Source organism: Toxoplasma gondii, chromosome VIIb (genome assembly GCF_000006565.2).
Source record: "Toxoplasma gondii ME49 chromosome VIIb, whole genome shotgun sequence".
In the NCBI taxonomy this organism is placed as follows: Eukaryota; Apicomplexa; class Conoidasida; order Eucoccidiorida; family Sarcocystidae; genus Toxoplasma; species Toxoplasma gondii.
In genome coordinates, this window is record NC_031475.1 from 224,039 (window position 1) to 240,412 (window position 16,374).

The window sequence follows — 16,374 nt, forward strand, 5'->3', positions numbered from 1 at the left end:
ACACGAGAAAGGCAGGTTCAGCCATGATGGTTGCTTTATGTCAGTACTGGCTACGCTGGTAGTGTATGATCACCGACTGTCACTAAACGCTGCGAGCGAATACCACACTGAAACAGTGGGACTTTTTACGCCCTGCGTCTACCACAGTGCACTTGATCCATTTGATGGGCAACTGCATTCTACGGATACAGTTCCACAAATAACAGAGCTGCTGTCTTTGGTGTTCACATGATGCAGAACTAGGTTGTCACAAGCAGAAGATGTTGTAATCGTCCCCTGATAATGGCAGCACAGCATGAGGTGCTGGGAAGCCTCATATATTTATCGCAAGAGAAAAAGGACCGCTGTTTAACCTTGGCGATATCAGATAGTTCTGCATACACCTGCAGTTTCTTATTTGCCAAGAACACCCAGCCGCGCGGTCAAATGATGACTGCAAACAACCCCTAACCCACAAAATTACAACCCAGTTGACGATTCAGGTAAAAACTGCGCACATAGTGAAAGGAAAACCGAATGGCGCCTTGTCACACAGAACTTGTAGATTTTATGGTACAATTTAACAGTGTGGCAAGTCATTGTACGCGACTGAGACCGTCTCAAGCGACATAATTTCCGATGTAAAAATATGGAGGCAGGCGTCACGAATTGAGCCTTGCACTCTGCGTATAGCGACTGCTTCATGACAACAATCACTGTGTTCGCTTCCGTATACGGAGCCGGTCCCGCCTGTGCACAATAACAGCCTGCAAACGATGCGTTTGTATCCCCAAGAGAAGCACGGACATGATTTCACGTGCTTTAGAAGCAAAATGTCAAAATAGGCATTACCAAAATTGTAGAAAAAAGAGTCACTGCGGTGATGCGCCAAAACGTCACGTTTGCTTGAAAGATCACGTCACTACTTTATACGCCAAAAGGTAAGGGTATTCTAGAGAAGTTCACTCAACGAGATCTATCCCCGCATGAAAGTTCGTTCGTCTTTTTCGAGCTTCCATTTATTCGGAATACTTCTTTACGAACATTGCATAGAACTCTTTAAGCTTTTCCAACATGTCAACAAGCACATGCTTCGGGGGTAAAATGCAAATTCTGATGTGGTACGTGCCATGTTTCTGCCCAAATCCACTACCAGGCACGGTTACGATGCCTGTGGCCTCCAAGAGCTCCAAACAAAACAGGAGATCTGCCTCTACACCCTTTTTCTTAGCTTCCCTGAGGGCGCCTGTGCAGAAGAGCACAAATAATGCGGTGAAGAAAAACGATAAATCCCGGCAGTCAAGCATCCATGAACGACCAGGCAGGTGTCCTGGTACGCTTATTTACGTCTCGAGAACGACATACAAACGAGCACGAAGAAGCCGGACTTCACACTAGCAATGGACAGATACGCGGCAGAGTCAGCAGTACAACCTCTAAATTGAATCTTAAACAGTGCAATCCAGTCCCGTGACCAGTGTCTACATGTTTCGCGGGTGGTGCCTGCCGATATTCCTATCTTCGGTCGGGTTGCATATTGACGAACAGCGCCTAAAACAAATTCCAACCTTGTGAGAACCGCGACGAGCAAAGCCGCGAGCGTAACATACAAGAGTAGAAAGCAAAAACGCAGTACGCGACCTACGCTGGATCTGTGCGCATTTGCAAGATAAATTTTCTGCCAACTCAGTCCGTGTGAGCACTTTCACGGTAGAATGCCCTTCTTCCTCCACCAGCAAAATTCAGTGTTGGAGTCGCCCTCCGCCACCTACCTGGCGGAATGCGGATCTGTGGGAACCCAAATACAGCTCCCGCGATTGGCTGGCAGGAGACGCCTTCAATTTGGTTTAGCTGATCATACACCAGATGAGCCTTGGATTTCATCGAGTCGTAGATAGCCAGGCGCTCCCGCTGAAAACGTTCGTAAGAAGCGTCTCCTGGTTTCGGAGGCGTGCAAACACAAGTAATTGCCAACTGACCCAGGGTGTTTCCACACATGAACATGCTGACCAGCTTATACATCTGCAGGCGGACATCCTCGGTAATCGTGTCCACGTGCAGTAAGCCTCCTCGAAGTCCACACTCTCCAACGAGTCCTTTGCTGCTGCTGTGGAAACTAAAAAGCGATACATTCGCGTCCATCTGGTGCAGCACCTAGTAACACGATAAAGATGGCACGTAAGTCACAAGCCGCTGTGGACTCTATGAACAATATCCAGCTGGGCACGCCCGACGTTGTGGTGTTGTCAATGCAAAACAAATTCCTCACCGTGAGTCCCGAATCAGGGGGCACCCACATCGCTTGCCACACATAATGCGTGGAATACCCGGTGGAGTATTGTGGAAACTCCTCGGCTTTCGCCGAAAGAACGACATTTCAGAAAGATTTAGCATATATATATATATATATATATTTGCATACACACATGGCACATTGTGTGAGGACGCTTGTACGCACACGCACACACAAGACAGGCTCGCTCGAGACAACAGATAAAAGCAATTTTCAATACAAAAGCAGGACATTAGACATGACTTCCTCTTCAATGTCTTGTGAACTATCAACAAAGCCGGCTCCCTACCTTTCTGGCAGAAATGAATGGCACGTTGCCATAAACATTATCTTGATACACCTCATCCGCCAAGAGGACTAAGCGTTCTGTGTCGCAGAAGTTGATAATCTGCAGAGAGCCAAATGGTTGCACGAACATAACACCCACGCTAAGAAAACCAACAGTCGTGCACTCAAGGCCACTTCCGCAACCGAGAGCAGATCAACCGTCTGAAAAGGCTGCAGCGTCCCGTGAATAGATACTGCCTTACCTCGCGAATTTCTTTTTCAGTCAGAACTGTGCCAGTGGGATTGCCTGGATTGATGACGACGATACCCCTGACGCAAATGCCTTTCCTTTTTGCGTCTTGCATGGCTTCTCGCACCGCAGAGAGTGAGAATGACCATCCTGTCTCCTCCTGAAAAAAATACCAGGGTTTCCTGATTTGTTCTGTCGAGTGTTGTACATGCTTGCCACTAAGAGGGTACCCGAGATATCAGAGAGAGCATCAAAAATCGCTTGCAGTCATCAAACACATAAAACGACAAAGCTCATCCATCGTACCAATGCCACAACATACTCTCCAGTGCCATAGATATCTCAAATAAATAGCCTCACTACGCAAAGCATAGTCACCAACACGTTTTTATTTCGGATGTCGATTCGCTTACTTCTAGATAGTATGGGACAACACGTCCACCAAGGCGAACGATGAGACCCGCGTAGAGAGGATATTGCGGTACGGGAATCAGCAGACCGTCACTTCGCTCACGAAGAAGGAGCTCCAGCACGAGTCGAATACCGGAAGACGCCCCTGATGAGATTCCCACGACCACATACGCACATGTTACAAGTTGGTAGCAGTCGCTTCGGTTAGAAAAAGAACTTCAGAGAACTCCTCGAAGATGTATTTTTTTGCCATGCGGCTAAACATAGCCAAGAAACAACCGGGAGTAGTTAGTGGACAAGACGCATAACAGATTTATCTACTTCCAAGCCGCGAAAGAAGGGTGGCGCTCGACGACGTGCAACTCTCGAAAATATCCCAATTCAAGACTGCAGGAACATTATACCTCCACATCCAACATACTCTACCGCCGAAAATCCGTTCTGCGTAGAAAAAAACCGACCCACATGCGTCTTGGTATAGAGAACGGATGATTGAAATAGAGTCATGTACGCGCAGACTGCACCCGCGGAAAGTAGCATCTGCCAACCGGGATGAGGTCGCATAGCCCCCTTGCCTCCACTGCTTACCATCTGTTAGGAATATGGTATCAGGATCAGTCGCAACACCATCCCTGTCCGTCAGCCATGCCGCAATATCTTTGCGAAACAAAGGATGGCCTTGAGAGTGAGTGTATGCGCCCACTGACCCCATTGCCTGCAAATAACGCCGGCTCTTCGCCACAATATCCAAAGCAAAGAGCGTGTGCTCCTCTGATGAACTGTTATTTTCTTCAAACGAAGTATTCTGTCCGTTCTTCGGCTCAATATCAGCGAGTTCTACGCGATTACAACCGAGAGGAAGACCCACCAGAGGCGGATACATAACGCAGGCCATGACCTGGAGAAAAATGAACATGGCAAACACCGTTGTATTTCTCATTAAGCTTGTCTTTTCAAAGTACATCTGTTCACCATTCACGTGACCTGACTCCTGTAACTCAAACAGCATGACAATAACTGTTTTCGCATATGTAAAGTCGTGAGGAGACGAATGATGACATCTTACGGGTTCTGCCAAAACAATGCTCCAGAAAAGTCAAGCACACACTCTAACACGCCAACTTCCCCTTAACGGCGACACCTGCGAGGTGCACACATGAGGACGGTGCAATGTAGAACTCTTCTTCGACCAGAACCATCGCCGGTGACGGTGTTCTGTTCTAGGCTGGCGTCCAACCTCTTGAGCATACAGAGGCTGCGATGATCTCTGGGTTTCAGGAGCAACAGGAAGTAGACGACAACCTATCTCTTCCGGAAGTGTTCTGACACGCAAAGCTCAGGTGCTTGTAAGTTCTGCTATCAACCGATTCATCCTTCATTGAGAAAACGTGGACCTCTGCTTTCTCACCACTCCTTACTGTATCCAGCTCGTGCGATGCAACGCATCGGTTACCGCGGCTTCCATTTGGCGCTCACCTGCCTATAAAACGAAATGGGTCGTTGTCCGAGAGCTTGCGGATCCCCAATATTGGCAAATATCAACTTTTTGAAGTTAAGACAATTCGGGGATTTTGTTAATTGCTCTTGCAGCTCCAGAGCACGGCGCACGGTCACGCCGCGCACCGCATACTGCAGGTAAGAAAAGAGGAACAAAAGCACGGCAGCTGAAGCGGACTGTAAAATAACCTGTGTCAATATGCGAACATGCCTAAGTCCAGTTATGTATACCTGATAACAACAAAACCGAAAATGCGTCAGTCTAAAACAGAGGTGACCAGCCGTCCCAGTGAAGCTGCAACGCACCTTGCATTCCACAACACGTTCTGGCAGAGAACACATCGATAACGTTGGCTGGCGACTTAGACGATGTCGATTTTCCATGTCAACATCGTCTGCCAAGTGACTGCGGTGCCGATGCAACAAGGTTCCACTGCCATTCTCGCGACAGTGTGTCTCCATGGTGGCGATCGCAGACTGGGGCGGTGGGTTCTCCGCATTTACGGGGTTACTTGGTGCTGGTGCTACTGATTGTGGAAGTGACCCGTTCGAAGTCTTCGCAGGACAAGAACTGTTAACTCCCTCAAGCGTCTCTGGCATCGGCGCCGCCCTGCCACGGACAAACTTAGGCATCATGCTAAAATGCTGTTTCGTAGACACAAACTGGGAACGGCCAAAAACGCCAATGAAAAATCGTTTCCGGTACGCGCAAACAAATGGTGAATTTAGACTGTCAAAAAGGTGAAAGAACTGCATGAGTCAAAAGGAACACCGGGGACACCAGCTCTGGAAAACCAACTGCGAAGGGATACAAACACGGACGCCAAAGGGTCAAAAAAACGGTTCTAGACATTTATATGTCGGAGACAGAGTATACAGCGCGATGCCGAGAGCAGATGTGCCTGCAGCCAACATTTCGCGTATTCGTCTCGTGACGATAAACGCGCGTGAGACGCGACAGCCCCTGGCTGGCACCCTGCTACCTGGGAAGTTCGGGTGAGGTTGAGCATAGCGGTGACCCGCTCCTTTCTGCAGGAACTCGTGATGCTCTTTTCTTTGGTTATACACTGGAAACACTCCTTTACAATACAATCGTAAGTGCTGCTTTCTCTCTCACGAACAGTGCCTCGCTTTGTCTTGACACGCTCTGCAACGTGGGTTGATGAACTCGCGAGGCACGGTAGTCGATGTCATCTGCCCACCAAAGGCCGCAAGTATCCTTCCCGGCCTGATACCCATTCGTACGGGATGCATTACAAGCCAAGAGAAAGAAGTATTCGCTTGTCTCTTTGGGGAAAACATATCTTCTGTTACTTTTAAAATCCCTGCACGAGGTGTGCTGGACCATCTAAACCCAATATCGAGTCTGCAATGTTGTATTGTAGTCGCGTAAGTGGACAGATGTGTTGCTTAGGTAAACATTTATAGAAGTAGGCTGTACACACATGTTTGAATACTAAAAAAAGAGAGGAAATGTGTATGTATGTAGCCATGTCCATTAGGCGTGACATTCGTCATTAACTCTGGAGTTATAACACTCTTTTCCTCGAGTTGCACTACCGGTCTACGTGTACTGAAAGATATGGACCATTTTCCCCTTTGCGTCAATATTCTGCATCCCCAACTGGTTTAAAACCGCTTACTTCACACTGGGGTTCCTTCTGGCATTTCCATTCTTTTTTCAAACTGGCCACCTTCCTGTTAGCCGCAAGCTACAGCACGGAGGGAGTCAGAGGTAGAGTGCGCGTTCCGTTGCCCAGCGTAGGCTGCCGAGGACCAGCAGAGTGGGGATTCTTCGCATGCACATCATACTCAGAAGGCAGAGATTCGATCTTCTGAATTCGCAATCGTAAACTTTTTCGCGAGACCCAACAAGAAAAGTGGTGGCCCTTTTGGCGGATGAAGTGCTCTTTTCACTGCGTACGTGATGAAGGGACGGTTCCTTTCTGTGGATGGACGCTCTGTTTTTCTGAACCATACACCTCACTTCCCGGCGGAAACTGGAGCAGGACAGCGCGTAATTCAGGGCGCGAATGTTCGTCGGGGGAAAGTGCGGACAATCCCTTCCAAAATTTGTCATACTTTGTTTGCAGGGGAAAGAGGGCGTGATGCGGCGTAGGATATGAAGTATCTCGACGACAACCGAAGAAGTGACACGCCGGCTACCTATTTTCCATGACATAGCTCTCATGCGAGTTTCAGAATCAAGCTTCTGGCTTCATCACATTCGGAGCCTCGTACCGTAGCTCGCATTTCAGAGTTTTCCGAGACTGCATTTGTGTGTTTCGAGCGTTGTTTCTCAAAACAGCTGCCTCGTCTCTTCTCTGCAGCTCAACCGTCGGCAAACAAAGTGGCTTCGCGAGGCAAAACGGAGGCAAATAAGGGATGGACTCTCTATTTACCTAGGACAGTACGCATTTGTTAGTCAAGATAAGGCCCTCCGCAAGAGAGGCGCCGGTGACTTCATCGTTGCTTCTGTCGTTCTTTTTGCGCTTGAGACCCCGCTGCATGTGATTTCACCAGGGGTGGAGGCGTTCTCACGACCGATACTCAGAGGGTTTCCACCTTTTCTCCACCGTATGCAGATTTACGTCTCTACACACAACTAGTTGATGTTGTGAGCTGCACGCTTGTCGTTCCGATAGAATGGAGCAACCAATCCCTTTGCCGACTGAGTCGGCCCCGTCGTCAGGGGCAGAAGCTACTTCGTCGGCGAGCGCCCCCGCGGCTGGTTCCAGTGTACATACAGAGGGGTCAACGGCGCTTGCGAGCCCGGAGGACGCTTCAACTGTACCCAGTTCTTTTTCCGCGCCGGCGGTTGCCGGCACTTTTTCTCCGGAAGCTACTTCCTCGGCTGCGAGTTGCACTGGGGATTCTCAAACAGCGCCTGACTCGTCCGTGGCGCCTGCCCTTCCTCGTTCCTCGCTGCCTGCGTTAGCTGCTCGGTCATCCACTGCCGTCCGTCTGGATGGCGCTGTCCATGGGTTCGACTGCACGCGAGGCGAGCTGTTTCTCACTGAGGCGGAGGCGCGGGCGATCGAGGAGCAGTTCATCGCAGAGTGGGCGAAGAAAGCTTCTGAAATCGACGGTGGAAAAGCCTCTCGGCCGCAGTGGCGTCTCCAGCCGATTGCTGCCGAAGCTGCGCGTGGCCAGGGAGGCGGGAAGCGGTCTCGCAAGGGCGCCGGGACGTCGTCTCGGCGCGGATTTAGCGCGCTGTCTGGCCTTCTCGAGAGTGCGGGTCTGAAGCTCGAACCGACTGAGTTGAGTGCTTCGGGCCGTCCTCAGCGTTCTTCGCGCTCCGCCACCGCTGCCTCTGTGGGCCCGTCTTCTGCGAGTGCGCCGGCAGACAGTTCCTCTCACTCTGCGTCTCACTCTTCGCCTGTCTCGCAGGAGGCGTCCAAGCGCGGGAGCTTGAAAGAGCAGTCGTGGGTCCCCTCGCCCTGGGTCTGTTGGATGCACGAGGTCCTCGTGGAGCTCTGCAAGCAGCCCGTTTGCTTGCCCTTTTTCCCGCGAGTCTCGCCGAAAGACGCCCACTATCCGGAGCTTGCACGGAAGGTCTTTCCAGCGACCCCCATCACTTTGGAAAGCGTCCTCGATCGCCTAGAGCGGAACGAGTACACTTGCACGGAAGAGGTTTTCAACGACGTCTACACCGTCTTCCTCTGCGCCTTTCGGTACTACGAACCGGGGAACCAGTACTGGATGATGGCGCAAGAAGCGTCGATCGTCTTTCAGTCGCTCACGCAAAACAAGCCGCTGCTGTCTTGCGACTTCGACGCATTCGTCGCCGGCACCGCTAACTCTGCCGGCGCTTCTATCGGGCCCGCAATGGCGGGCGCCACTGGCTCTCACTCGACTATCAAGCAGAACGCGAGCAGGGTCGAGAGAAAGGCCAGGGGACGAGACGGCAAATCGGCGAAGGGCTCGAAAGGCAGAACGACGGGGCTGAACTCCGGAGGCCCCAGCACAGGTAAGAACTTAAGAGAAGTGGCGTCTCCATGTAACAAAGAAACAAGGAAAATCGATGGGTTTAACCTGTGCGAATTTCTGTCGCTGGAACGAAGTACCAAGAATATTTCTGTGTTCTACTTCTCAGTTCTGGGCACTTGTCGCTACTATGTTCCTGCATGTCTCCGGTAACCATCCTGCAGTCGGTGGCTCGTGAGAATTCACTTAGAATCTCGTCGAGCGACAGAGCTATAATGCAACCGATTCCAGGCAGATGCCTTCCTACGCCTGTCGTCGGGCTGATATGTACGTACGCTCCAAGTCGGTATCGTCAGCGCCGCTGGCGCAAAAGGTGACTTTCTGCCGCTCACATTTGGTGTACACTTTCCTGCGTTCCTCGCACTGTTTTCGTGGGGATTCGGTGACTCGGTAGTGGCTTTTCTTCCCAAAGTACACGTCCCCTTTTCTCTCGCTTTCCAATCACGTTTACACACAGCTCCGCAATATTTTCTTCTGCACTCTTTCCTCGTCTTAACAGAGCTGGGTAATGTCTACCGCGGAGCAGGTGCCGGTGCGCCAGTCCTTCCCCCGGGATCTGGGCTCCCGCCCGCTTCTGGCTTGGTCACGCCGGAAGAGAGAGAGGCGTTTCAACAGATTCTCGGCCAGCTGGACATGGAAGTTCATCTCGAGGTAAAGACTGAGTTGGAGGGACAGCCCCATGTTCCGTACTTGTTCCTTCAGGTTACGCGACCCAAAACCGTTAGGCGTAAAGCACGAGTGAGGCCCAGAGGATAGAGAGAGTTTACGGTATTTCTGCGAGAGCAGCTGTGCGTGTTTCGTCAGACTTTTTTTTTCATTCGCTATTTCCTCAGTGACTGCTGCACTGTGGCCATCTCTCACGTTCGCTTCCGGAGGTCTCTGTAATTTTGAAACAATTCCTTGCTTCGAGTTTGGGGGTGCTCGTCTTTCAAGGAATGTGACGTGAGTGAAATGAGCGACACCTCGGTAGACACATGGCACCCCCTTCTTTCAAGTACTTGCGTAGCGGAGGGTTTTGATGTCGCTGATCAATGCTTTGCTTTGTGGATGTTTTGATCTCTTCAGCTTTACAGCGTGTTCAAGGATCGAGCTATGTGGCTTTCCTTCGGCACTGGAGAAGTGGAGCTGGATGACGCAAGCACTGCGCCGGAAGTCTTTCGGTGAGAACCTTTTGAAATTTTCTTATCTTGTCTTTTTTTTCATGAAGGCTGGCTGTGTGTTCTTCTCTGACATCTCTCCTTATCTCTCCTTTCTCTACGTCTCTCTGACCGGTGCAGTGACAGCTTTTCCATTATGTTGTGTTGAGGCTCAGGATGTGTGTAGAGCTCATTGTCTTCACTTTCCTTCGTTCTCTTTCCCTTTCCCCTTCGCTTCTGTCATTCCGTCTCTCTTGCGTCTCTGCGTGTTCTTCGTCAGGGAAATGGTTGCCTGGTGCCGCGGGCGCCTGGCGGAGAAGCAGCAGCGACAAGCAACTTCTCACGGCCTTCCTCACGCTCCAAACGTTTTGTCTCCATCCAGTCATTCGGCGCCTTCTATGCATTCCCACTCTGGCGTAGCACGCCCCCCGCAGACCATGATGATGCAGGGAGCAGGGGCCTACATGGGCATGTCTCAGCCTGTTGGCAACGAGCCTCATGGAGTGACCCACCCAACAGCCACAAAGCGACCAGCTGTGGTAAACTTAATACTTACACACCTAAATCTGTTCGCCTACTAATTCGTGCATCTATATCTATGTCTTTCTATGCCAACCAATTTCTCTACCAATATTTATATGCAGATCTATCTATATTTATCCATTTTTTTCTATCTACGCAGGCGTGCGTTGAGTTCCCTGTTGATGTGCGTGCCTCCTCGCATTTCTACAGAACAACCTGGCACTTCTGTTAAACTAGTCTGTCCGTGAGATTCAGCACACGACACAGTCGTGAATTGATTGTTGAAAGATATGCTTGGGCGTTTAATCTTATAAGTACGAATAATCAGATATTTGCATATAGTTATATTTATATTTATACACATGTACAAGAAATAAGGTTGAATGAATTTTAAAATTTTTTATCAAGAACACTTTCACCGTGTCATGCAAAAATGCCTAGCCAATTAGTCTTTTCTGTGGTTCTGGTTCGGCCTCTCGAGAGTTAACAACGTCACAGGGTGAGGCGACTGAGTTCTGATGGACCATATTTCAGGAAATAATGTCCACTGTTTTATTATGGCTTTTGCTTTGTATTGCCTCGCTTGTACAGACCGTTGTCTTGGATCTTCTTCTTTTTCTTCAGAGTACTGAAGCCGGGAATCTGCTTCCGTCGCCGCCGACGAAGAAGCAGCGAGCTTCCGTCGCAGACAGCGCGAGTTCAAGCTCGTCGGATGGTGAGGATGTTTCTCGATTGAAGAAAACTTTTTCTGTCAGAGAGGAGCCAATGACGTGTCTGTGTCGGCCTTTCGCTCGCTTAATAGTGATTCCTTCTTGTGTGTTTCCAGTAAATGACATATTCAAATGCGTGCATGCAACTTTTGTTTTCTCTCTTTTCCAAGTGTTTATGTTTCTGTCTGTCAATAGACGGCCGCGGGTGTCTAGACACCCTGCGGATTCCTGTCTCCTTTTCCTCCGATTCGTCGGTTTCTGCTAGGTACACATGTGTATGGCTTTCAGTGGCTTTGACTGCCTGCACTCATTGCTTTTGTGTGTGTCCGGTTCGTCTTTGTCCTCCTCTGCGTACGCCTTCCACGAGACACAACGACTCGTTTTTCGTGCGTGCTCGCGCTTGTGTCTGTCAGACGGCAGCGACGACGACTACTGAACCTCGAGCGTAGCCGGCGAGGTTTTGTCCTTTCCCGCATACAAGTGAAGTCGTATTCAGTATCCCAGATGGTGTCCTGCCGCTGGCTAGTCGATTTGAGTCACCTCCGATTCGAGTTATATACAGTTCTGGATCGCGGCCGTTAGCAGAAAACACACGTGAGGAAAGAATCTGCGTTTTTAGGCCGATGCTCAAGATGAGACGGCTGACGAGGGCACCTCGTTTTTTGAATCGTCTGCATCTTTTGTTTATCTTCTGTTTCGCACCTTCTCGCACGTCTTCTCCCTTGTTCTCGTTCTTTCTTTTCCGCCACTCTGGGCTGCGGTGCTCCACGTGTTTCTGCCGGCGTGAGTCGCGGCTCGTGGGTTTTTCTTTCGTCATGAGAGTTTTTGAAAAGTGCATTTTGGGGATTTCAGCCGAGCCTCGCGGGAGGATGCTCTTCTGTTCTATCGCGAGTGTCGGCTTCTTCGTTGCTGCCCGTTTTACGGTTTTTTTGAATGGAGGGGAAATAAAAGAAGGTGCGGTTCGTCGACAGTGGCGCCAGTTTCTTGGCTGCTCCTCTCTGTTTGCGACTCGGCTTTTCTCCTCACGAAAACGCTGACACGAAGTGCTTTTCGCGACCGTCTGCGTCCTGTCTTTTGAAGGTCCACTGCCATACCAGAGAGGTGTTGCACTCTCGTAGTCACGGTTCCGAGTGACTGGACTCTCAGAGAGTTTCCTCGGGCCGTCTGCGGTGTGTGTCCTTGGCGGCGTGGGCTCCCCGTTCTGCCTCGTTTTCTTCTGGCTTGCTTCTTTTCTTCCGCTTCGCTGCAGCGACTCTGTGACGCCTTCGGTTGTGAAGCTGAGACTTTTCATCAAAAGTTCCGCCAAGACTTTTTTGACGGCTACTTTCCCCACACTTTTCCCTCTTGTTCTCTTGTTTGCCTTTCTCGCGCCGATTTAGTGGCAGAAATGCCTTCCACAGAAGTTCAGCACAGCGAGGTCCGAGGCTACTTGCTCAGCACCTGAAGGTCCACACGGGTGACAGAGAGGAAGCTAGGCAGACGACTGCACAGCTTCGAGCTGCAAGACGCAAGACACCACGATTCCTGATGAGCTAGTACAGAGTGTCAAATCTAGGAGGAACTACGAAAGTTAAATGCCCCAGAGTGGCACAACTTCTCGCAGCTGAATGTAGCGCTTCCTCTGGAGTGTGTGACGAGACCGTGAGGCGCGCACAAGGTTTCGCTCTCCACCGTCTGCTCCAGCTAGACTACGTACATCTTGAAGTATTGAGATCCGAGTCGTATAGTCAAAGGCAAGAAAGCGGGACAGTTTTCTTCTGCACACACGTGGACGCACTGAATTAACAGTCACAGCTGGACGAGAGTGGCAGACAGTGTTCTGCGTCAAAGGAAGTTTCCAAAAACGAAACTCGAGGACTTGCAGGTTTCGCGAGCACACCGAAGAAGACTCTTGTCTTCTCCCCCGAAAGAGACAGCGACACAAAAGGACAACACAGCTACTTTGTCCAGACGGTCTTTCGCCGCACCTTTGGAGGATCAGCTGCCACTGCCACTGGACACAAGCGACAATCCGAGAGGGGAGCCGCACAGAAAAGGGATTTGGAACCCACCAGAGGTCGAGAGAAACTAGATCGGCAGCAGCGAAAAAGACGGCTCTCGTTTCCACACGCTCTCTGGTTCCTGCCAAACGTTTTTCTTTTTTCGCATGACTTGTAACTCGGCTTGACAACCTCTCTGTTCACAACCCTCAGAACTCGGCAACCGTTCCCTCCGTCGTTTCCAGGATCGCCACGGAAAACGAGTGTTTTCCGTGTCTACGCTTCTGCGCCTTCTCCCCGCAGTCCACCCTGCTTTCTCTGCAGTTCTCCGCGGCTTTCCCCACAGAACGCCACCTAAAATATCGGCGACAAGGGTCGGTTGAAGCCGCCCTTTCTGTTCATGTACTGTCTGAACTTTCGCTTGGTTTTCTTGTTCACGCCTGACATGCTCGACGCAGAGTGGTCCTGCCCCTTGGAGGAGGAGAACCCTTCAATGCCCATCAGCTTCTGCAAAAGCTGCTCCTCCGACAACTCTTCGTCGTCGCTGCCATCCATGCTGCTGTCACTGCTTCTCTCTCTCTCGGCGTCTCCCCTTCTGCGCCGGTCTCTCCCTGCGCCGCCGCGGTCTGCAGTCGAGCTTGGGCGAGGGGAAACGCGCGCATTTCTGCTTTCTCTCTCCCCCCGTCGCTCTCTAGAGCGGCTGCGAGAAGAACGCGGGTGCACATGGTGATACGAAGAAGGATCGGCGTAGCCGTAGCTCGAACTCGTGTGGGGGCGATGGGAGGCAGACACGCTGCTGGAGTAAGAACTGTCTCCTCGCCCGCGGCCTCGCTCGCGCTCGCGATAGTCCTCTCTGCCGAAACGTCCACGATCCCTGGAAAGAAAAGAAAAAGAGACAAAGCCTCATTCGTCTCGCTCAAGAACAGTCGCGGAGGAGTGTCCACGAAAGACGCGCTTTTCTCGCCATAGGGGAAAGATGTCTTTTGACAAAAAAAAAGTTGAAAATCTATCTTTCGACTGCCCGGTGGTCTCCAGGCGCGGTTTCCACTTGTATACTCAGCTTCCTCCTCGATCAAAAATAATAGTGAAACCCATCTCACAGTCCGAGCTGCAGCTTCACTTGTCGGAAACGATTTATGCACCACAGTATTTGATTCGTCGCTGGCAGGACACCTGAAAGACAAAGTCAACAAGGCTCAGCTCTCAGGCAAAGACTGTTGCACCAGATTGCTGTCGCCCTGTTCCGGAATAAACGACCTTTGCGGATGGAAAAACGATGCTCACTTCTACTGCCATACTATATTCATCGGCTTAACTCTGCACTGCTGCGAGTATGACAGAACTTGGACCAAGGAAACAGAGACCTTCAAGATCTACACCAACACTGGAATACAAGGCCGCAATACACAGAACAGAAAACCGGCGTTACCCCCGCGTCTGAAACTTTTGAAGACGCCTTTCTCCTTCCCTTTGACACACGCCGCACCGTTGTGTGTCTCTTTGCTTTTTCTCTCCCCGCGTCTTTCTGCTGTTTCCCCACCCTTCCTCAGCGTTTTTTCTTACCTGTCTCTATCGGAAGAGCGATAGTAGCTTTCTTTATCTCTCACATCCCTAGAGCTTCGGCCTCGGTCCTCGTCTCGCCTGTCTCCTCTGTCTCTTTCGCCGTGGTAAGAGTCGTACCCCGACCTTTTTCCATCCCTGCCTCCTCTCCCTTCTCCGTAGTCTCTTCGCGAATCCATGCTTGCAGCCGCCCGGGGAAACAGCAGAAAAACAAAGAAGCCGTGGCGAGAGCCTCTCCTCAAAATGGGGGAGTCGCTGCGAAAGTCCGCTGTCAAGGGAATCGAGGCAGCAGACCCGCGTGCAGAGCAATATGAGACACGCTGAGAGACGACCGCGAAGGATGCCGCAAGAGTGAGTCGCGAGCGAAAGAGCAGACAACGCGATCTGGAAAAGAGTGGTGAACGCGAAGGGTGTCGCTGGCAAAGGCACACCGACGGACAGCGAACCGGACGGACGCGTTGAGATGGAGTTGAAACAAAGGTGGAGCCACAAGCGGAGTGCCTTGGTTTCTCGAGGACAATGTTTTAAGGGAACTCTTTCCAGGGCAGACTGGCTCCACAAACCTGACCGAAACTGCCAACGACCCGCTTGGGCAAATGACAAGACGAAGGCGCCTTCCTGTAGCTCAGAAAGGGACGGAGCCAGTGGAAAGACTCGACGAGAAATGCAGAAAGAAACGAGGGGAGAAAGAGAGGAGAAAGAGAGAAGAAAGAGAGGAAGCAACTCTAAGAGAAAGAACAGCATGCATTGGAGGCATGAACACTTCCCAAGGTTCCTCGTCGCACAGCGCAGGTGGTGCGCTGCACAGAAACTCGAGCAAAAGAAGACAGAAAAGTCGTTTCTTCCGGAGTCCCTTTCTCCACATGATAGAAGGAAACCCGCCACTCTCGGAACTACTTGGAAGTTTCGACGGAAGAGAAATTGCTTTTGTTCGCTTGTCTCTCGCTCGGGACGCAAGCATGCACAGCGCTGTCGAAAGCTGTTTCCGATCGACGCCGTTTCTCTCGTAAGGAAACGGGAAATGCAAACGACTTCTGGTATCACACGCTTTGCTTGGTTTTGAACACTTTCCTTTTATGAGGGAAATCTTCCCTTCGTTACCGGAATGTGTTGCGGCCAGTCGCATTTCGCGTTACGAAGTCCTTCGTTTACAACTCATAGTGTCACATTGAAGAGCACACCGTCGGATCCGATCCCAATAAGTTACATTGGCGTGTCTCAAATCGAAAGCGAAGTTAGCACTGAGGGAGCCAACCTGCCTACAGCTACGTTTCCACGAGTATCAAAACCCCGTAATCGAGAAAAAGTGGAAAACTAGACTTTCTCTTTCAGTGGGTGTTAGGACACCCGTGGCAACGCCATTGGCAGTCCTGAGACAAAATGGAGAGGGGTGTAGAGAAACAGGGTTTCTCAGATCTTCATCAGACGCAGCCTACTGAGAGAGCGCCGTCTCCATGAAACGCAGCAAAAGAGAAAAGAAAACGCAGGCAAAAGTATGAGAGCCACACCGACACATGCCTCGGGAAACCCCTTTGTTGTTTCGTCACATCTTTAGAAGAGAAACTAAGCTGCTGGCACCACCGGAAAAAGGGAACGCGTCTGACCGTTCCTGCACAAACCTAGATGTGAGGCAGCGCCCGTTTGGCTCAGAGTCTTGGGAATCGAAATCTGAGGTACCCTGGCTTTTTTTGAGTGCCATTCGTCGCTAGTATACAATTCAAGAGCGATCTGTGAATAACACAGGTGCAGTCCAGCTCCACGTTTTCGCGTTAACCGGGTTTCC

At 50.8% G+C, this 16,374-nt stretch overlaps 3 protein-coding genes across 3 annotated transcripts; 1 reads left to right on the forward strand and 2 right to left on the reverse strand.

The window, feature by feature from the left end:
• Positions 1 to 307: 307 nt before the first annotated feature.
• Positions 308 to 5,600, reverse strand: TGME49_264030 (aminotransferase, putative). Its single transcript, XM_002365452.1, has 8 exons — positions 5,004 to 5,600; positions 4,677 to 4,829; positions 3,789 to 4,098; positions 3,203 to 3,345; positions 2,803 to 2,949; positions 2,562 to 2,660; positions 1,752 to 2,133; positions 308 to 1,225 (listed from the first exon to the last, which is right to left on the reverse strand). Exons 1-8 carry the CDS (start codon positions 5,451 to 5,453, stop codon positions 999 to 1,001), a joined length of 1,911 nt encoding a protein of 636 aa, XP_002365493.1. The 5' UTR covers positions 5,454 to 5,600; the 3' UTR covers positions 308 to 998.
• Positions 5,601 to 7,343: 1,743 nt separating this feature from the next.
• On the forward strand, positions 7,344 to 11,962 carry TGME49_264020 (hypothetical protein; the record flags this gene model as incomplete). The annotated part of the gene is made up of 6 exons (XM_018781349.1): positions 7,344 to 8,667; positions 9,184 to 9,335; positions 9,750 to 9,844; positions 10,101 to 10,359; positions 10,967 to 11,057; positions 11,466 to 11,962. The coding sequence occupies 6 exons, from the start codon at positions 7,344 to 7,346 to the stop codon at positions 11,486 to 11,488; spliced, it is 1,944 nt and encodes a 647-aa protein (XP_018637184.1). The 3' UTR covers positions 11,489 to 11,962.
• Positions 11,963 to 13,101: 1,139 nt separating this feature from the next.
• On the reverse strand, positions 13,102 to 15,294 carry TGME49_264010 (hypothetical protein). Its single transcript, XM_002365450.1, has 2 exons — positions 14,595 to 15,294; positions 13,102 to 13,905 (listed from the first exon to the last, which is right to left on the reverse strand). Exons 1-2 carry the CDS (start codon positions 14,768 to 14,770, stop codon positions 13,386 to 13,388), a joined length of 696 nt encoding a protein of 231 aa, XP_002365491.1. The 5' UTR covers positions 14,771 to 15,294; the 3' UTR covers positions 13,102 to 13,385.
• Between the last annotated feature and the right edge of the window lie 1,080 nt (positions 15,295 to 16,374).

Excerpts from the sequence above, each read along its gene's own strand:
- TGME49_264010 (XM_002365450.1), bottom strand. The coding sequence starts at position 14,770 with ATGGATTCGCGAAGAGACTACGGAGAAGGGAGAGGAGGCAGGGATGGA. Across the intron at positions 13,906-14,594 it reads CGCTCTTCCGATAGAGACAG|GGATCGTGGACGTTTCGGCA; the intron begins GTAAGAAAAAAC and ends TTTTCTTTCCAG.
- TGME49_264030 (XM_002365452.1), bottom strand. The coding sequence starts at position 5,453 with ATGCAGTTCTTTCACCTTTTTGACAGTCTAAATTCACCATTTGTTTGC. Across the intron at positions 4,099-4,676 it reads CCATTTCGTTTTATAGGCAG|GTCATGGCCTGCGTTATGTA; the intron begins GTGAGCGCCAAA and ends ATTTTTCTCCAG. Across the intron at positions 1,226-1,751 it reads ACAGATCCGCATTCCGCCAG|GCGCCCTCAGGGAAGCTAAG; the intron begins GTAGGTGGCGGA and ends TCTTCTGCACAG.